The sequence below is a fragment of the Cyprinus carpio genome, chromosome A9 (genome assembly GCF_018340385.1).
Source record: "Cyprinus carpio isolate SPL01 chromosome A9, ASM1834038v1, whole genome shotgun sequence".
Classification (NCBI taxonomy): Eukaryota; Metazoa; Chordata; class Actinopteri; order Cypriniformes; family Cyprinidae; genus Cyprinus; species Cyprinus carpio.
In genome coordinates this window covers 8,762,953-8,785,288 of record NC_056580.1, presented here as the reverse complement: position 1 = coordinate 8,785,288, position 22,336 = coordinate 8,762,953, and the positions used below count along the sequence as shown (strand labels likewise).

At 34.3% G+C, this 22,336-nt stretch overlaps 2 protein-coding genes across 4 annotated transcripts; one reads left to right on the top strand and one right to left on the bottom strand.

The window, feature by feature from the left end:
• Positions 1-1,661: 1,661 nt before the first annotated feature.
• On the top strand, positions 1,662-4,493 carry LOC109095906 (ashwin). Of its 2 annotated transcripts, none has more exons than XM_019109570.2 (4): positions 1,662-1,825; positions 2,048-2,199; positions 3,166-3,520; positions 3,635-4,493. In XM_019109570.2, exons 1-4 carry the CDS (start codon positions 1,691-1,693, stop codon positions 3,689-3,691), a joined length of 699 nt encoding a protein of 232 aa, XP_018965115.1. In that variant the 5' UTR covers positions 1,662-1,690; the 3' UTR covers positions 3,692-4,493. The 2 variants fall into 2 exon arrangements, with proteins under 2 accessions (XP_018965115.1, XP_018965114.1); XM_019109569.2 differs by having other exon boundaries at positions 1,665-1,825; positions 3,632-4,493.
• Positions 4,494-5,164: 671 nt separating this feature from the next.
• Positions 5,165-12,970, bottom strand: LOC109095905 (four and a half LIM domains protein 2). Of its 2 annotated transcripts, none has more exons than XM_042763387.1 (6): positions 12,819-12,970; positions 8,685-8,861; positions 8,321-8,495; positions 7,121-7,290; positions 6,672-6,858; positions 5,165-5,735 (listed from the first exon to the last, which is right to left on the bottom strand). In XM_042763387.1, the coding sequence occupies exons 2-6, from the start codon at positions 8,838-8,840 to the stop codon at positions 5,584-5,586; spliced, it is 840 nt and encodes a 279-aa protein (XP_042619321.1). In that variant the 5' UTR covers positions 8,841-8,861; positions 12,819-12,970; the 3' UTR covers positions 5,165-5,583. The 2 variants fall into 2 exon arrangements, with proteins under 2 accessions (XP_042619321.1, XP_018965113.1); XM_019109568.2 differs by lacking the exon at positions 12,819-12,970 and adding an exon at positions 10,242-10,593.
• Between the last annotated feature and the right edge of the window lie 9,366 nt (positions 12,971-22,336).

Here is a 22,336-nt window from a genome sequence, read left to right as displayed (position 1 = left end):
TGCCTATGTAAACTATGCATTATTAATATAGTGATTACTGAATTTGATCTTTTAATATTACTATTTTAAATATATTAAGGCACTTTAAGAGTTTTTACAATGTTCGTCGCACTGTTTAATGATTGAAATATCGCCGCGGGTGCTTAATATGGATTGCAAATGGCCAAAACTTGCATTTTGTTCACATACCTTTGTTATATTCTTTTGAGAAGCGATCTAAATATTTGCAGCTGTGAAACAGATGGAAAATTGATAGTTTTGTGCTGCAGTTTTATGGATATTTTGCCCTCCAGGTCTTCAAGCCGGTCACGTGACTGAAAGCTATCAGTTGTTCAGGAACAGTGTTGTAAATACAACTTAACCACTGATTTCTAGTTGTGTCCTCTTTTGGAAGGCCAAACAAAGTAGTTTTGCTTTCACAATGAAACACACAGCGTCTCCACAACATGATGACGGCGGCAACAGCAAGAATCAAAGTTACGCCTTCTTTCTTCTTTTTTTGCGTGAACATTTGGGTGACGTTATCCAAATCTTCCCACATTTTAGGAGGGCATGGTTGACTCTTAATTTTTTTATAAAGAATATCTATTTTGGTTTGAGACTTTAGTCTTTGCAACTTTATAAAAAACTTTACAACACTCCAAAGAGAAAGTAAAAATTGAAATTGCATCATATGACCCCTTTAAGCAAAGCAACCTACAGTGCATTCAAGCTGTACATTTTTGTCTGTCTGTGCAGCCTACTGGGTAACAAACCCATGACCTTTTTCATATCAATTTCAAATATATGATATATTCTCACACATTCAAGCTATACTTGTCTGTAATCTTAACCACCTTGAGATTGCCTTGAACCCAAAGTGAAACTGCAGGACTGGTGGGAGTTGAACTGCATGCTTGTTGTCCATAAAGTTTATATATATATGGAAGTTTTAGGTTTTATAATAAATGTATGATTTCAACATGCTGTTTTCATTCATTTTACCAGTTTGACTGAAGAATTTTGTACATGCAATTAGCATAAAACATCATAGACACTCTCACCATTCCTGAAATCTTTCATTTGTAATGCATTATTTTTTATAAATGTGGCATTGTCAGTAAAGCCACAATTGCAGATTGTCAGTTTTATTTATTTATTTATTTATTATTATTAATCAGTAACTTGGGAACTATACACCTATATAAATACTGTCAATATAGAAACCTGTCAATACTAAAAAATTGGTTGACCAATATGTGTTTTCCTGTGACCAAAGCTGATACCAGTATCAAGAGAGCAGAGTGGCGGATGGCCAATATAATGCCTATAGATGTAATAACATATCCTGTTAACTAATAAGTTATACACAAAATTGATGAAGTGAAATACACAATATGCACAACAAATAAATAAAATGTTTAGTTGATATGGTTATCACCCAGTGCTAATATATGTAAATGGCCAAATATTTGCCTATTAATTGTCTGTTCATTCAATCCATCAGTAACATGGATTGAAGTTCTTTTGGGGCTGAACATCCATGTGCAAAAGCAGGTGTAAATATGAAAAAACTTTGAAAAATCTGTTTCATTCTGTCCTAACACACATTTTTCTGGAGGTGGCAGTAATGGTCATGCGCTGTTAAACGCCTCTCACAAAAGCGCAGAACAAAAGCCCTTCTTCCTGCGCTCTCCGGATCCGGAAATCAATGAGAAACATGGCTTCACGCAGGGCAGACAGAGCAAAACCACCTACATCAAGTGCTGGAGATATTTCCAAACTCGACCTTCTGCTTCACCCAGAACTTCTTTCTCACGAGTTTATTCAGCTTATGTTACGCGAGGTGAGATTAGGAGCCACATGAAACCTGTCGGGTTATTATAGGCTACATCGCATAACGTGCTTGTTAATCATCAACATCATATATAGCTGTTTTTGGTGAGCTCATGCTTTTCTGTAAAGTATAAGTGGGTCAGATCTAGTAAGTAATCCTGAAGTCTAAGGAATGATGAAGGAAACAGTAGCGGAACAGCAGCAAACGAATAGAGCCTGTGTTGTGTTTCAGAGGAAGATTGCAGTGGGTGACAGTGAGGACCGCGAGCGGCTCACAGATCTGTACCTGCGGCATGTCATTCCTCTCCCGCAGAGGGATCTGCCCTGCGGCCGCTGGGGGAGGAGGATGGAGCGGAGCCGAGCGCGTCCGAGCTCCGCCGGCAGGTGCTGCACACTCTCACACATCACATAATGCTGTAGTGCTTGAAGGAACATTCTCTCATTTATTCAACTGAATTTAATTTAATTGATCCCCATCCATCGTGGTTTTTTTTTTCTCTTTCTTTCTTTTTTTAAAGAAATGAATACTTTTATTCAGGACGGATGCATTAAACTGATCAACAGTTTTACAAAAACATTCTTTTTTTAAAATGCCGTTCTTTAGAACTTTCTGTTCATTAAAGAATCCTGAAAAATTGTATCATGGTTTCCACAACACAACTGTTTCTAACAATGAGGATAAAAATAAATGTTTTTTGATTGCCAAATCAGCATATTCAAATAATTTCTGAAGGATCATGTGACACTGAAGACTTGCTGCTAAAAAATCAGCTTTGCCATCACAAGAATAAAATATATTTTAAAATATCTAAAATAGAAAACAGTTAAATTTTAATAATAATTTTTGCTGTATATTTGATCAAATAAATGCAGCCTTAGCGAACATACAGAGGACTTTCAAAAACGTGTTTAAAAAAAAAAGTACCCACCCAAACTTTTGAACACTAGTTTATTCAAGTACATACTATACGTGCTATACATATATGCATACAAATGTGCAATGGTCATTATTTTGAAATATTTAACTCCCTAGACAGTTTGTAATAATAACTGGTAAACTTTCTTTTTGCTGAAGCTTTGAAATCTCATTGCCATTGCTTGTTTGATGAAAAAACTTGATTGGTTTGCAATTTTCTTAACTGAACCTGATGCACAGCTCAGAATATGCAGAATGAAAAATATAATAATAATAATTTATTAGAGAAGTAATTGTGAGTAATAATATAATATTTGACATTTTTATGGCTATTTATATATATATATATAATTTATATTATTTATGGCTGTTATGCACCTGAATGAAAATGTCCAAAGTGGTTTCTCTTATATTCTAACTCTGCTTGGTTTCAGTTCAAGCAGTGATAGTGGCAGGAAGAGGCCGCTGATTGTGTTTGACGGCAGCTCTACTAACACTGGCAGTGTAAAGCTGAAGAAATCTGATCCTTCACCAGCACCTGTCACCACAGACCGACTAAAGCCCCCAGTTTCCAGCATCAGTCTCACAAACCCCATACGTAAGCTCTCTGGGTCCTCCACAAACTGCTCTTCCTCAGATTCCTCTAACAAGACCCCAGTGTCATCACCAGGGGCCTGTCCCAAGAGCCCCTGTAATCACTGCAAAACTGCCAACTCCTCAGTACATTCAAACAACACCACGTCGAAACTAAAGCGCACGTCCCCCAGTGATGAAGAACCCATCACTAGTGTGAGTATCAAACACCATGAAAAAGTGCTTCTTTAACTTGACAGGTGTTGTGTGGTGTAGATAAAAGAAATCTTTTGGTTATTAATTTTTTATGTATTTATTTATTTGCAGCAGAAGGACATTAAGTCCCCTGATACAAAGAAAAAGATTCAACATATCACATGGCCATAATCTGTGAAGTCATCTAGGATGGACGGTTAACGCCACTGACGTCGTCTGCTGGGTCTCTGAGGCAAAGAGAGACTCGTGATGAGACATGAATTTGAAAGATGGGTTCTTGTCACACATCTCAAATTGTCACTTTCATCTTTACTCACCAGCCTCTGGAAAAGTGACTTGTTAAATGTGACCCTCTGGTTAATTCCACACTAGGCAACGCATCGGCTTTTGACTTGATGTGTGATGAAGGAACTGAGACATTCCTAGCAGTTTTATGTTAAACTGATCAGTTTTTCACTTTTTTAGCAATCTGTTTATAGAAATAAACAAACTTTCCATTGTGAGTGAATCATGTTGAATCAAACCCAGGAAATGAGGAAATGAGGAAATGAATGAAAAATGGATATGCTTTCCGTTGGTCTGTGTCGGATGTCTGCTGTGTTTTACTGACACAGGAGTATTCAGAGTAACTACTGCGTGGCATTTTGAAGAAATCTCTTATTTCTTCAATAAAATGTTTGCATTGATCAGTGTTTTAGATCAGGATAGGCCTGTCCAAGTGCTTTGGCCAATATCAGGTAAATTCCTTGCCAGTTTTTGTATTTATAGCCCCCACAGGGCCAAAATAAATTTTTGGTGTGTGTTGCATCATGCGTTGATGTGTTTAAGTGAGAAAGCAATATAAAGGATGTTTCACGTGTCAGTGTTTTAGTGGTGGTCTTTTCTAGACATTATGAATTGAGTTTTTATTGAACTGCATGGAATGTTCCTCACTGACAACAAGCCTGATAAAATAAATGGCTGAGAGCACTGATCATGGTGTTTGTAATTCTTTTATTTTTTAAGTCAGTAATTACCCCAAAATTAAAATTCTAGGAAGTATAATGCACTCAAGTTAATACTGGATCAGTCAAGCTAAAATGTACTGTAAAAATATGTATATGAATTCCATAGCTGCCCTGCTTTGTTACATACTATTGTTCTTAAGTGCTGAAAATATTGTTAATCATCAGAACTATAAAATGGTACAAATGGATATGAATTATTTGTAACCAAGTGGTTTGTGGAACAAACATTTGTTTATTTGTTTAAATTCCATGTGTTCGTCCTATTTACATGCACTCAGCCATTTTAATTTTTGATATTGATTTTGAGTTTTAGGTTTTTGTAGTGTGTACTGGACACTTTTTGACTGCTTTCCCTTCACTATGTGCTCCTACTCCAAGAAATTCGTACTTAGACACGATTTACTTTTGTCTACAGAACTAATTTAAAGCAATAAACCATGAACTTAAAGCCTACTGTACATAAAAAGCTTTTAAGATCATGACTGACAAACTATGTCATGATAAGAGGATGCACATGGGCATTGTGAACACTAGGTGGCTCTGTTGTCCTATTTTATTGTTTGATCTGTACTGTGTGCTTGCTAGTGCAATAATCCAGTTCATGTCATTCAATTAGAGAAACAAAAAACAACATGTATTCAGTTTGTTTTAATAAGCTTTATTGATATTGCATTAAATGTACTTCATTTAGAATTCATCCTTAACTGTTAGATACACAAAAAGACCAAAATACGTTTAGCAAGTTAGGGTTATCCAACATATCAGAGAGCCAGTTAGACATTTAAAAGAGATAATAATGGTAATTATCCTCACATTTACAGTTTAATCGTTAGAATCAGTTCTCTTCCTCAGTCTTCAAGTTAAAGCAAGCTGAAATATCTCTCCTGAAATAAAGAAAATCTGCCTCTTGCTATTCATACACTGTTAGAATCTTTGCTTTAGCAATGCTTACTATGTTTCCACGGAGTGCCTAAATGTATTCATTGCTCACACTGTTTCATGCTTTGGTTTAACATTTTAAGTGTCATGCATGCTTGCATTTTTCCTTGCATGCTTTCACATGTCTTTGCCACACTCGGGACACAGGATGTCATCTCTCTCAGTGAGGAAACCTCTGCCCACCAGAGACACTGAGCACTTCTTGCAGTTGAAACAGTCGTTGTGCCACTGGCGCTCCTCAAAGGAGATGTACTTGCTTCCTCCGAGTCCTATGTGACAAACAAGTTTTGAGTGCTAGCAACTTTTTGAAACAGGGTCGAGCAAAATTCAGAATTTGAGAATTTCATGCCTTTCAGTTTTTGGAATTTGAATAGGCCGTGTGCCACGGGATGCTCAAAAAATAGGAATTTTTGGTGAGAAGTTTTGCAGCTTCTGGGAACATTCTGGTCCATTAAATGAAAATTAATTTATTAAATATAATGATACAATTGATTATTAAAGTGACTTTAAAAGTACTAATACTAATACATAACAATACATAAATAATTTAGACTGAAAAAGGAAATTTGTCATTAAATATTACTTCATATATCTATATTATATATATATATATATATATATAAATATATATATATATATATATATATATATCCTTAATATATATATATATCATATATATATATATATATTATTTTATAAATTTCTTTAAATTTAATTCCTTTTCAATTTAACATCCTTAAATTCAAATTCAAATTATAATTCCACATCCTGTTTGCTACTGTACATCAGTGTTATTTTAGCATAACTTATATATAAGATTTTAGTATATATCAATATTTTTAATTAGCTTAACCTTTTCAGCTTAGTTTTCATTTTAATGTGTTTGTTTTAGTAACTTTAGTTTAGTGCTTTTTCATTTTTATTCATGTTTTTAAATAGTCCCATTTAGCCAAGGCACTGAAGGCAACAATTCTAATTTTAAGTTATGTGTAAGTTTTTAATCTAATATTTATATTAAAGTTGTATTTCAGTTAACACAAATAATTATAGTAGTTTTAATTTTAGTTAACAATAATAACACTGTGCTACACCATTTTATATTCAAAGAATTTAAAACTCATTTCAAACCACCATACATTATCGGTTTTAACATAATTTGGGCATTTCTGTATAGAAGCTATTTTTATTTGCTAGCTTGTACATACCACTGATGGGGGTGGTGCAGGAGGCACATTTCTTGGCATACAAGTTGCAGAAGCAGTTAAGGCAGTAGGCAAAGTCATCACGAGAGGTGAAGCGCTGGCCAGAGAGCTGCTGCTTACAGCCCGTGCACAGGAAACAGTCCTTGTGCCACGGCTGGTCATGGTACGTCACACCGCCAGTGGTGATGGGCTACACGGAGAAGGAAGGAGATGACGCTGACTATCAAATTAATAGATATCTTCACTCTTTGTACAGTATGCATATTATCTTTATGCATAGAATTACTGGATTTTTCAAAATGTGCAGTATACAAGTTGCACACTGCACAGAACACTATTTCACTCATAGCTGACTGGAGTCTTAAAACGTTTAATGTACTTGTAGCCTGTATGTTTAATTCCTGTAGCCTAGCTTGTTGTAGTATGTAGGTTACTTCAACTGTGCACTCTACCTTCTTGCAGTGAACACACTGCATGGCAAACTGCTTTTCGTAGCAGGGCACGCAATAGTTCTGGTTGTCTTTGGGGATGAAGCTCTTGGTGCCGATCGGCTGCTGGCAGCGCTGGCAGGTAAAGCAGGTCTCATGCCAGCTGTTTCCTTTATGCTCCATTTTCCTGGAGCCTGAGGGAGAGAGGAGAGCCATCTTATTCCAAATACAACAACATTCTGCTAATGAAGTGAAGCATGTAATAATGATACTGAGATCCATAACACTATAAAATTATAATGACGTTACACTGGATAATCAGATATTTTCTATGCCCGCATAATTATATCCAGTTCTAATATTTAACTCAGGTATTTTGTGACGTACACTACCATTCAAATTAAAAAAACTGTAACCCAAATTCTATAAAATTAATCATTACAGCATGATATATTGATTTTATAGTCTTATCAGTTACAGATGATGGATAATTGTTATCAGGTTTACAGTACTCCCCATTTGATCTGTAATGCAGCAGGAAAGTTTAGCTGTTAAGAAGACAAAGTAGAATTTTTTTTAACACATCCAGACACAAACTGCCAGCAGTGGTGTAAACAGAGACAGCACAGAGTCTCATTGTTTTAAAGAGTCTGGCTCATATCTTTTAAGTCCATGTGCTCCGGATTTGAAATATTGTACGTTTCACTCAGTGAGTGCTGGAACATTCCACAGGACTGTGAGCACAAACTGAATCACATCAATTAAACACCCAAAACCAGCTTTAATCTACACATATAATAAATCTAACCTTGGTTCCATCTATTCATTTTGATTGAACGATAAAAGGGGTGGTTGATCATATAACATGTTGAGTTTATAAGAGTGTGTCATTTTTACATGGTCATGAAGACTTGTCTTTGAAGATTTATGAATTAATATTATTTTACAAGTTGAGCAGATCATTTAATCTATTGCTTTGACGTCAAGATGGGCCTGTGATATATCTGTCTAATGACAGTTATTCTTTCTTCACAAGATCTGGGCAGAGATTGACTCTGTGTGAAAGGAAGCAGTTTTCTTTTGCTTTAATGGAAAGAATGTGTCGCTGAATGAATAATTATGTTTTTATGGGAGTGCATGAGTATATAAAAAAAACACACACACACACACACACACGTACTGATATTTAGGGAAAGGTTCCTCCCACAGGGAAGAATGTCTTACCAGGCATGATGGTCTTCTTACACTCATGGCATTTGGAGGAGTACTCATTAGAATAGCACTCGGTGCACAGCAGCTGCTCGTCTTTGGTGGAGAAAGGCTTGTCCACCAGTGAGCGCTTGCACTGGAAGCAGTGGAAACAGTCCTCATGCCAGTGACGGTCCTTGTAGGACAGATCCTAAAACAACCAAAGACATACTTTGATGACAAATCTGGTTGAATTGGAGATTGAAAAGTATACCTAAGGACCACCTAAAGTCTGTTTGATGACAATCTGATGCACTTTCCAGATCTGCAAGCTTTAATCTGATTGGCTGGTTTTATGTAACTTTATATATGGCACTGCAAATGGTTTAAGTGATGTTACCCTGCTGTTGCAGCCGATGGCTTTCTTGCACTCCTCACAGGTGTTGGAGTATAGGCTCTCATAGCACTTCACACAGTATGGGTTTTCCTCACGAAGAACATACTTCTTCCCAAACAGAGACTCCTTACAGTAGTGGCAGTCATAACGCTCTGTCATCTTTACTTCTGCCTTTCAGTCCTGTGGTGAAGAGTATGAGTATGAGGGGATGTGCGAAAATGCTAGAACCTCTGAGAAGATGATTGCAATCTTTGTTTATTTGGCTCAAACCATAATTAACCATTGTGTTGTGAGATATTCAGATATCTATTTTTTAAAATACCACTGTCTTGTAACCTGTAAATAAACTGAACATGTTTAATACATTTATATAGAAATACATATTCCTGACTATTTTTAGGTCACTTATGCAATGATTGTGAAATTATTTCCAGATGTTCTTGCTTCCACTGAAGCTCAAGATGCTATTTGGATCTGCTCAAATCGTGCTGGAGAACATGATTTTCAGGTTGTACTTGTGGAATTCATGCATCATTAAAGCAGTGTTATTTTTATTTTTTGATATGCTATTATAGTTTTTTATTAAGATTTTTATTTATATTTTCTATTTATATTTTCATTTTAAAGTTTTAGCATTTTTCTCATTTTTCTATGTGCATTTTTATTTTTAAAGTATCTCTATGTAGTTAGAATTAAGTTTTACATTTAGTTTGTTTATTTTAGTAAATTAGCAAAAAAAAAAAAAAAAAAAAAATTAGTACTTCAACTTAAATGAAACAAAAATGAGAAATATGGCCTGAATTTTTTATTTATTTATTTATTTTGATTTTATTTCAGTTAATGTTTATTTTAATTTCTATGGTTTTGGTTTTGGTTAATTCAAATAAATACATTTCCCATTCAACATCTTACTCAAATTTGTTATAATAATAATCTAATTGAGAAAATTCTATGCAATTTTTCTAGTGATCTCAGAATTTGCTCATTTCATAGATTTTGTAACATTTTTATGTTTGCCCATTTCATATATTAAACTCCTCTTTTGAAAAGGTACCGCCCCAGTGACAGCTTTTGTACCTTTTTTCTGAGAGTGTATACAGTAAATATGTCTTCTGGTTTAACGAGATATCAGATGTTGCTATCCATAACATCAGAACCTCAAGCATCAGTCATTCTCAGTGCTGGATGGAGCACACTGGAATTCCACAGTGTAGTACATCATAGCATCGTAACCAGCCTGTTATCTCACCTCCAGCTGTCAGCCATTATATTGTGTATCAGCATGTGTTAGTGTGCGTACGTAAATGTGCCTCTGCTGGCATGGATGCAATTACCTACTGAATAAACATCACTAATGGACTTTTTTTCTGAGAATATTCCATCTTTCCTGTAATAGGTCACATTATTCTATTGTTATAACTTTGGTCTGATTTTAAAACTGATCTGAAAGCAAATCATTCAAAGAAACGTTGGTGTCCAGTGTGTATCGTATGTGAATTTTATTGAAAGAGAGATTGTGATTTCTTCTAAATTATTCTAGATAACGAGTCATCTACTCACTCGTCTGTCTGAGTCCTGGACCTGTTAAGCCTCTCTGCGTATTGTTCCCATGAGCCCTGTGATGCTGTGTGCCGCCGTCTCAAGCGTCCCCAGTGTCCCGCACACGCTCTCTCCCTGCTCCTCAGCCCCCTGCTATCCGGTTGTGAGTGTGTCGAACTGAACCCTCGTCCAGTCCGGGCTTCACTACTACACCAAATCCCCCTCAACTGTTTTACCATAAAAGGCAGCAGATGGAAACCAGGAGAAGCGGCTCTCTCGCTTAAAATCCTTCTAAGAAAATTCTTTGACTTGCACAGTCAGTCCTTCACTCCCCCCTCTTCTGCTTCCTGTTTGTCTTGCCCTTTTCTGCTGTCTCACTTCTTCAGGCTTTCTCCCTTTCTCCATCCAACTGGCAAGATATCTCAATTCTTTCCATTAGTTTCCTTCTACGTCTTTTCACGCTATCAAAATAGCATACGGCAGGTTATTCTGACCATATTTTCTTGTGGAAAAAGGTTCTCCATGGGTCTAAGCACAAGCCTGACCATGACTGGTCAAGATATTTTTTTGTATAATGAGTCTGTAGAATATTGTGTGACTAAATACTAACGTTTATTTTTTTAAAAAAGCACTTTTGCTCCCATCGTACTGAACTAGACAAAATCTTGCCTTGGTTTGACACAGATCAGAAAAACAAAATTGTTTTGTAGTGTTTAGTCCAAGTATTGAAATGCTTTACAAATCACTCTGATGTGTGATTTCTGTAAACCAGTGGTTTTCCAAAACTATAAGAACCTGTTTTGTTTTTTTTTATCAAAGGAAACTGGTTCTTCAGTATAGTTGTTTTCCCTTTTCCCTTATTTCAATGTTTTGACTTATTATTTTAAATCATTTAAAGTCATCTTGAGCCCCTTTGGTTGAGAACCACTTCTGTAAGCCTCCAAATCCAGAGCTGTTTTACTTACAACTTTGCATTAGACATATCTAAATGTAGGACACTGATGTGCTAAAGTAAGCAAAAGAAAACAATGTTTGGAGAGAAAACTTTTTTCCTTCATAAAATATCATGCAATAGATCTAAATAATGATACTTGGCTTTACTTTCATAGTTCATTATTCTGTTTACTCTTATGTTGTCAAAGGAAATCTTGTTATTCTAATCTTATTTGTTTTTTATTGCCCTTTTTAAAACAGTCTCCTCTTCAATCCAGTAAATACAGAACTCTCTCTATGATGTAACATCTGACAAGACTACATTAATTCAAGCAAGTTTGATGATAACTGCAATAATTCAGATGAAGAATTAAGATGGATAAGCATATATATTGAAGCCTAAATGTCAAAGTTATCCTGTATGTCATTTGAATCATTCTTACAGTTTATAAAACCCTCTTTTAAGTTAATACTCTTTTGTTTTTGAAATTTTGCCACCAGCACACTTTATTTAAAGTGATCTCCTCCGGCAGGATCTCTCTTGGGCATGATTTGGTATTTCCCTAATCTCTCTTTTTATAATCCTCAGCTCTGTTTGGAGACATTTGCGAGTGTCATCACACAAACATATCACACAATGCTAATTAAAAGTAAAGCAGAGGTTGGAAAGATAAATGGAAAGCTTATAGATGACACTAAAAAGAGAAGCCAGACAGGTGGATGGAAGACTAACCCTTCTGAGATTAAGACCTTGTGTTCACGCCCCACACACAACCTTCACACCCCCATTCCTGCTCCAGCTCAATCCATATCCATGGAGAGAGTGAGACAAGAGTCTGACCACCCATCATGACTCTATAAATGCCCACCGTGCCTTTTATCTTCTCCATAAATGTTTTAAGAGAGACTGATGTGTCACAAATAATGGCTATGGTAATCTGTTCACACAATACCAAGCCACTGTGAGATGAATTCTTTACTGTTGCAGATGTTTGTTAGTAGATTCAAATTAATGTTTTTTTTTTTTTAATTAATAGATTTATTTATTCATTGATACATTAAATTGTTTAAAAGTGACAGTCAAGACATTTATAATGTTACAAAAGATTTCCGTTTTAAAAACTACTGTTCATTTGAACTTTCTGTTCACTGAAGAATCTTTTAAAAAATAGTATCATGTTTCCACAAAAATATCATGCAGCACAACTGTTTTCACCATTGATGATAATAAGAAAATTGTTTTTAAATAACAAACGTATAATCATATTCTGTATATTCTGAAGGATCATGTGACACTGAAAAATTACTATTAAAATTTATAAATTACATTAATTCAAATAGAAAACAGTTTTTTTAAGTTGTAATAATATTTCACAACATTACAAGTTTTACTGTATTTTTCATTGTGAATGTTTTTTGGTCTAGAAGAGTGACATATTTACTTAATAGCTACAAGCAACCATGCAGAATGACAGAATAACAACCATAAAGAATAAGCAGCAGACATGACGACAGAGGCATTGACATGACAGATGCTAGCTCAAATTTGAGTGATTCTGGCAGAGAACACAGGTTTAGTGATGGATGATAGTTGTATCGTTGCTAACGAGTGTGATTTGGTGTTAGTAATCTACCTGTATTGACACAAGCGCCTGTGGTTCTTACCTCAGAAGAAGAGCTGTCTGTCTGTCTGTGTGAAGACTCTGGCCAGACTGAGCGTGGAGGCTCTCTGCTGGGGCTGTATGCTCTTCTGATTAAATTACTCCACCTATGGTGTGACTAATTGGAGTGGTAGGGTTTGGGCAGGCTTGTTCTATCACGATGAGTTATAAATACAATAGAGCAACTCTGAAAGCACCAGCACACAAGATAAAGCCCGTGTGCCTATGTAGACATACACACACACACACACACACACACACACAGTTATAAATACAATAGAGCAAATATGAAAGCACAAGCAAAATAGATATTACCTCTTCACTCCAGTGTCCTTTTAAGGCCTCATTTAGTTTTGTGATAATTACATTCATTCTGAAATATATATATATATATATATATATATATATATATATATATATATATATATATATATATATATATTATGTTATTTTTGTCTTGTTTTCTAGTAGAAAATATATCTATTCTTGAAAAATGCTTGAAAAGCGAAATTGTCTGATGATATTAAGACTTATTATTTTCAGATAATATATCTTGAATTAAATGTATTTTTCTTAGTCCACTGTCATTTTTTTTCTTGTTTTTTGAGTATATGTTTTTTTTTTATTTTAAAAAATATATTTTTTTTTTTTTTATGTGTTTTGTTTATAATTTAGAATGTAAAAAGCAGCTGCTCTTCATCTACAGGTATAAATCTGGCCATTTTTCATTTTTATGTATCAGAGTATTAAATCTTACATTTTAAAGGGTCATGCCATTGTCACATAACTAATTGTGACCCTGGACCACAAAACCAGTCTTAAGTAGCTGGAGTATATTTGTAGCAATAGCGAACAATACATTGTATGGGTCAAAATGATTGATTTTTTATTTTTTTATGTCAAAAAATCATTAGGATATTAAGTAAAGATCATGTTCCATTAAGATATTTTTTTAAATTCCTACTGTAAATATATAAAAACTTAATTTTTGATTGGGTAATATGCATTGCTAAGGACTTAATTTGGACAACTTTAAAGGCAATTTTCTCAATAGAAAATAGTTTTTTGCACCCTCAGATTCCAGATTTTCAAATAGTTGTATCTCTGCCAAATATTGTCCTATTCTAACAAACCATACATCAGTGGAAAGCTTATTTATTCAGAAAATTGACCATTATGAGTGGTTCCAGGGTCACAATTTATGAAAGCAAAATATAAGACAGAAAAGTGTTTGGACCAAAAAGTATATTATGTAAGAAATTCTGTTTGATAGTAATAACTCTTGTCTTCATCATCTGCATCTTATTCCCTCGCTTCATATCTGCCCCTCAAGCATTTGTGAGAGAGAAGTGAGCCAGACCAAACAAACAACTTGGGGAATGTTTACAGACCTCTTCTTTTGCAATAGGCGTTTTTCGCAACTGTTACTGAAACAGTTTTCATCTGACAAAACACATTCTTGTGTGACTTTAGTTGCCTTTAGTTATGATTCTTTAACTCAGATTTAAAGAAGTCTGATGAAAGATTTATTCACATTGTTAAAGCCCATTTACAGAATTATTTTACATAAAATATGCTTACAAATGGTCTCTCATGCAAGCAATTTGTGATACTGACCATTTAAACTAATTTGTACACTAATGTTTTTTTGCTTACAATGAAGCACAAGATGTTCTTTGGGACATTCTTAAATCCTATTAGGACATAATGGATCATGTGGCTTCAGTGCACGTGAAATTAAAAAGAAGGGATATACTAAGAAATGCTGAAATCCATGTCAATTTTTAATTCAATGTATATATATATTCAGTGTGCAATCGGGAAGTATTCTTCAAGGTTGTAAGTCTTTCGAGAAGTATCTCTCTCTCTGTCTCCTCTTATTTAATTAATACCATATACTTTGACCCTAAATCTTGCCCTCGGTCCTGCTCCACCTCTCTGTCGCTTTAGGGGATTGTGTTGAGGATGTTTTCCATGCATCCTGATAACAGACCCCCTGTTTGGTCTCTGAGAATATTGTAGAGCTATTTTCTGCAACTTTCCATCTCTCACTCTTCACCTCTCTCCTTTTTAATCACACACCATCAACTCCTTCCCCCATGCCCTTTATCTTTCTTTCTCAGTTATGGAGTGATCCTGATCCATGCAACTTTGGAGCCCTAGCAGATCTGCTACTGTACACAATTTTCGACATCTATACATCTATTTTATCAAACAATTTCTGTTGTGTTGATTTATAAGTAGCTGTGATATTTAACACTGATAAAATCAGTTAGGGATTCCCTCTGTTGTAGAAAGAAAGTGATTATCGATGATATTCAATAGGATGCAGGTGTGGAGTTTGGGAAGTTAACTCATCATCATAGCAACAGATGGACTAATGACGGCAAACACATCTGTCAACTTAAAGCTTAAGCTATTAACCAGCCATCCAGCTTGTGTTTCATATGCAGTCTGGATATATTCACTGCCATCAATCTTCAACATTTGCCTTTTTAAATGACTAGATGTGTGTTGCTACCATACTAGTATCAAGACTCAAACTACATCAGATGTATTTAGATGATGAATTAAACAGGAGAATGCATATTAGAATGGTCTGAAATAGAAGTGTGCTTAATTGTATTGAATGTGCACTTGCAATGTACTTCATAAATCTTAATAGTACATTTTTACAAAACTTGGCTTGCAGATAATATATTATTAATGAAATAAAAGGCCAGAGCACACTTTAAATACTATGTTTCTTAACACACTTGAGTACAACTTTAAGTGTGTTTTGTAATAATGTCAAAATAATGTTTTATTTTAAAGTACATTTTAAGTCTTTTTGTGTGTGTGTGTGTGTGTGTGTGTGTGTGTGTGTGTGTGCTTTAAAGAATGCTGACGTGCTGACTTGATTATAATTTTAACTTTTGTTATTCAATGTTAAATTGAAAACTTTAAAACATTTATTGATATCTCTTTATGAGCAGATTTTATAGACAATTTCCAAATTCACATTAAGTGAATCTTATTTGGCATTCTGGAGTGGATCTTAGCAAATCAGTCAAAATTAGACAAATAATTTTAAGGAAGGATGTCATTTGAGGAGAGACCATGTAAGGTAAACAGATCACACTGAACTGTTTGGAAGAGCAGGAAATTTAAGTCAGATGTTTGTCCTTAATACGGCCCTTCACTGAGTTATTTCATAGACTCAGTGGGAGAGTGCGTCTTGTGTTTGTCTGATCTAATTTATTTTCCCTTTACCCGTTTTTTTTTCTTCCCATGCTAAAATCTCCTTCAAAGAAAGAAGGAGAATTTTACCCACAAATCAAGATTTATCCTGAAGAAACAATGGTACAAAAACACTACCACCTTGCTCTTGTAGTTGTGCAGATCTGAGACTTTAGCAGGGTGCTTTTAAAAAATAGTTTTGTCCTGGATATCACCTGTTGAATATTTTTTTCATATAAGATGGCTAAAAAGATCCCGAGATAGTAAAACATTGCATGTTAACACTTTTTACAGTGTTCTCACAGTTTAGTTCACAAAGAGTGTATTGCCTTTGAGACTGTACCAAGTACAGATAGTAGGCTTATTGTTGTTTCTATTCCTAATCATCTCATCCAAAGACTTCCGACCTCATCCATAAATCTAGCATACCCGAGCCACTGAATCAAAAGGCCATGCTGTAATAACGTCTCTTTCCATTAAGCAAACCCCTTCTACATTTCAGTCCTAACAAACACATTTTCATATAAACCTCCTCTGCATAACAAGAGATCAACAACCCTTTCCAATGAGTCTCCTTCAGACCGGGCAACACTCATCTCCCAATCTCGCCTCCAGCACTGATGAGTATATTTATAGCATCTCATTCCATGACAGGGTTAAGAGAGGCTTACCAGCCTGAAGGTAACATTACAAAAGACTGCTCCTCTCCTCAGTGTGCCAGCACAACCAAACATAAGAGAGCAAAAGCAAGCAAGTTAGACAGCTACACATACTCAGAGTTTAGCTTGAAGCTGTTGCTCATTGGAACCTCAAACTCAACAGTCTTGTATTGAAGCATATCCTTTGTCAGTCAATATGCAAATATAATATAAGCAAAGCTGTGTTGTGTAAATGCTAACAGGCCTACTTTAATGACCTGAAGCAACAAAAAAGTTACAAAAAGGTGCAATGATGGTGTTTTGTGAAATTAATCAGTTGAGTGAATGATTTAATGACTCACTGTGTGTGATACTTAATCAGAAGTATACATCCTACTAAGGCTGTATATCTCGGCTGCCACGTCGACGGACATCTCAATTTGAAGATTCTTTATTGAACATTCTTAGATTCGTATCCTTTATTTGACTTGTTTTCAAGGTTGCATCAGATGTATCCTTTGCTTCCTTCAATCGCCAACAATCCTTTGCACACATTCCAATTCATGAAAAAATAATTACCCAAAAATGAATTGGTACTGAGCTCATTCAATTTCATTATTTAATGTAGACAAAAAAATTATTTTGGATAAAGGCATAATGTTTTCTTTTGTTTTGTTGTAAGTGAATCACATAATGCTAAACTGTGCCTAATTTAAACCACTGGGGGACCACAAACGGTTGTATTGCCTTAACAGAAAGTCTGTTAATATTAAGTACAAATGATAATTTTCTGAGTATTTAACAGTATTTTCGTTTCGTGACAGTGAGGTGGAAACATTTATGACGTGTCCTTGTGCACTTGACCATCTCATTCTAGTGTTTAATGCTGAGCAGGACTCCAGCCTTGAAGTCTCAGAAGAACTGGACTTGGAAGCACCCAGTCACTTGTTTCTTTCCTAAATTAACCAATGTTTTGCTGAATCACTTGCATCAATGATTCAATGATTCACTCATAAGGACACTACTGGCGTAGCGATGTAAGATTTATAAACAGTAATTGTACATCCACACCAATAAAGCTGCATTTACTGTGCTTGTTATTTCTGTTTTCCTAAATTCATACTCCATAGTACTGACATTTAATAAACATTGTGTTGCCATACTAGAGATGTAGCCTATAGTTTTACTGTACCATATATTTGTATTTATATAGTTTTTTCAAGATGTTGAATAGGTAACTATCAAAAAACAAAGGGAAATAAAGTTTATGCATATGTATTCAGCTTTATGTAAACTCATGCATTTACTCATGAAAGAGAAATGAATCCAGTAATGAAATTGTGTTTCAGTAAAGCTATGGCATCTAAAAATATAGTGCCGTTTTTGCCTTCATAGCTATTTTTTTTTTATATGTACTGTATCAATATAAAGCCATACATGTTCCATGCATAAATATAAGCACTAGTGTCCCATATGGAAATGTCTTATTTAATATATAGCATTATATTTTTTAGTATATGTACTTTTGTTTGTTATATTTTGTTTTGCTGAGTATTACTATTCATTTCTCTTATAATGATATTATACTTCTTCCTTATCTAAACAATGCATTGATGCAATGAGCAGAGACACACTTTGGGCATCACTGACAGATGTATATTTATTGGTAAATTGTCCTTTAATTATTAGCTTAACATTGGTGCGTGTGTGTGCCTACTCAACCATATTTTGGGGACAAATTTGTACCAAAAGTGAGCAAAACCTGACAAAATCGCAAAAAAAAAAAAAAAAACTCCATTCGGGGACATACTCATTTGTAAAACTGGTATAAAAATAAAGTAAACAAAGTTTTTTTTTTCTGTTTTCCTAAATTCATACTCCATAGTACTGACATTGTGAAATTGTAAAAATGCAGCTTTTATGTTGTGTGTATGTTTATGTGTGGTTTTGTTTATGTAATGTCCCCATTTAGGTAGCTACAGCAAGTAAACGTGTGTGTTTTTTTTTTGTGTGTGTTTTTTTTTTTTTTTTTTTTTTTTTTTTTTTTTTTTGTGTGTGTGTGTGTTTTTTTTTAAAAATATTTTTATTTTATTCAGACTGTGTGTCACGATCTAATAGTATCAAGACCCATTAAAATGATTTGCTGTTTTTTTTTTTTTCTTGTGTGGACTTCCTGTTGAAATGGGAATTTTAGAGATGAGGATGAGTGAGTGATTTTTCACAATTTTTCATCACAATCCCTTTAACTCTTACCTATCCTCAGAGGGACATCAGCAATCCACCACTGCTATAGATACAATCGATTGTGCCTTATATTTATAAAAATCTACATTTACACATGATTCTCAAGTAGTTTTAATATCAGTTACTTTTAATTCTTTTTCAAATGAGCTACTTTAACTTTACGTGAGTCAATTTCCATAAAGATATATTTTTTTTTTCTTTCTTGAGTCTGACAAATGGATGCTTAAACTCTCTTTTTGTAAGGACAGAGTACAAAACAATACAGTCTGCTGTGCAGACCTATTCATGATTTAGTTTTTCAGTCCATGTGTTGTTCGAAATTAAATTTGTGAGGTATGTTTTCTACAGAGGTGCTGTCCTTTATCAGCCTAATGTTATAAAATCATAACTTACATTTGATTTTATTCTGGTGATTGAATTTATTAAATTTACATAATAACGCTGCAGTCAATGTAGCTCTGATCTTAGTAGGTTTCAAAAGTGCACTTGATTTCTAAGTTTGTCAAATGCAGTTGACTTTGCGTTACCATGCAGAAGCTCATGTTTCTTCATTGGACATGGAGCCAAAACAGTAAAATCTAGAGTGTCTTGGCTATGCATTGTGCCGAGGTCTCTAAAGCCTTGTGAATATTTGTTGCATGGTTGTGCTCCCTGGTATCCTAGCAGAGATGGTTATTTAAAGAAGTGGGCTATAGAAGAAACTGCTTTCACTCCAGGCTGTCCATAGTTCACATCACCCATGGAAACATCCAGGATGTTTTTGGGTCAAATGACCAATGATCCTGAGGTTATTTTAAGATTTAGCCTAAAAGTAAGACATAATTTAGTAACAAATGGCCAGTTAGCATGATGTCTTAGAAGGCTGCATATTTATGCAGTAGACAGCAATGCAGCTCACTAAGTTTCGGAACAGAGCTGTCTTCAGTCTTAGCGGTGAGATTTGATCTTCTTTATTAATAGTGCAGGGGGTTAGTCTGTCAGTCTAGTGTTTATCTAGCAAATCTAGTACTGATGAGGTGGAGGCAGCTGGGACTGAGCATTTAAACACAAAGGCACTGGGACCATGGATATGAATGGATTTAATATCCTGAAATTATTGGTGTTATTGGTTGTGGTTGGTGGGAGTGGAATGAGGATAATGCAGATTTCCAAAGGGTTCATTGCTCTGCTGTCCCTGTCAAGCTCACCCACCAGCTCAGTCATTAAAACTAGCGGCTGCTGGACAGCATTCAGAAATGCTGACTTTGTAGAACAAGAATGCATATAATTGTTCATAGTTTTTGCTGATGCAATGATTTTTCTAGTTATTTACTCTTACTAATGACACCACAGAGGTGACTGTGAATATAAATTTAATAAGCTTTTGCCAAATACTGTGTTTATAATGGTGATAAAACATTGATTTAAGTGAATTGGAGTAATATTACTACTACTACTACTACTACTATTAATTTATTTAAAAATATATATATATATATATATTAATATATAAATTTAAGAAGCTGTCAAAATACTCAGAATGCTGATAAAATTGGTTTTAGGACTTAATGACACCTGATCATCATTATTTACATTATTGTTTATTTTTATTTTACATATGTAGAATTTAATATTTAATATGCAATATTTTAATTTATTTAAAAAAAAACAGTTATGACTGAAAATTAATTTAAGAAGCTGTCTTTCACAAAATACTTTGTTTACAATGCTGATAAAACATTGATTTTAGGATTGGCACTTGATTTATTATTATTATTATTATTATTATTATTATTATTATTATTATTATTATTATTATTATCATCATTAATAATAATAATAATAAATTGTAAAAACGAATAATTTAATCAAATTTCCATGGTTATTCATTAGAGACTCAGCATACCAGTTTACATCTTTGGAATTCTTTGGAATAAGCTCTAATTCTGGAGATGTATTTTTGCATCATCTTGACTTGTATGTTTTGGAGATGCATCATCCATCATATCATCATCAGCAGCAGCAGCACAAATGTCATCATCATAATTACTGTTACACAATATGAAGCAACTTTCTCTAAACACAACCCACAGGGAGTATCTATTGCACCTAGAGTCTGTGCATACTCAGACAAACCTCAAAGGAATAATGATAATCTTTTTATTTTCATTATATATTATGTGACAAAAAAGACTTTCAATAACAAATATACAAATAATGCATTGTGTATGATTATTTGAATAGGAAGCTTCACAGTTAATGTGCATGTTTGGACCTTAAGATGCTATGCTTTAAGGTATAGATTGACTCGTGACTGAGTAAATGATCTCATATTTCAATCTCACGGAAGTCATCTTTTACAACATCTGCTCTCACTATTTTTATTACTTCATTCAATGGATACTGAATATAAACACCATTTTTTAGAATATGCTAGGCAAAAAAAGTGATTGATTAAGAGTTTTTTTTGACTGACAATCAATAATAATTCGTTATATGGATAAATTTTTTTTATTAAATGTGAAATTTTGAAATAGTATTTTTTTTTACTGTAATACAATACTCTTTGTTTTATTTACAATTTTGACAAATCATTTTTACAGTGCAGAAAGATTATATAGGCTATTCAGATCATTTTTCCTCATACAAAGCATAAAGCTAAATTATCATAATACTGAATGCATGCTATTTTGGTATATGCTATTTTTTATTTTATTTTTTACAAAAAATACTGTTTTTAAACGGGTTGTATACTTACTTTTACTATAGCAATTATGCAACAGCTGGCTTGAAACAATAGTTCACTATTTTAATTTTATGACAGTCTTAACAAAGTGACTGCCATGGAGACAGACATTCACTTGACTTCTCTGTGCCTGGGCTTTGTTGAACAACCCCATTCACTGTCTCCCAGGGTGCAAAGAGTCATCCTCCTTTTCTATGCCCCCATTCCCCATAAATGCAGCACACTTCCATATAAAAGCAAAAAGAAACAGGTGGATCCCAGCAGAAGAGAAAAACCATTAGCTGACTGGTAGGTTATGAATGTGGTGTCTTAAGAAATATGTCACACCGTCCTGCCAGTACTTACAGACAATCAGGTACATGAATCATGAATCGTGTTCTGGTAAACAATAACAATATGCTGTTTTTTTATGAAACCATTTGATTCTCTTTTAGCCTTTTAGTTTATAATTAAGGCATTCAAGGAGGTTTATTTATTCAGTAGCTTATTTTGAAATGAAGAGTAGGCATGGGCTCAGATCTATCAGGAAAAAGAAACGTTGGGATGAACGTGTTATTTTTATTATAGTTTACTATTATTATTTTATTATAGTGTTTTTTGATTGGCTGGACATGGAAAGTACCTTCATATATATATATTCTTTTTTTTTATTTATAATTTCTTAGACCGTGCTCCTACTCCAGGATAACAAGAACC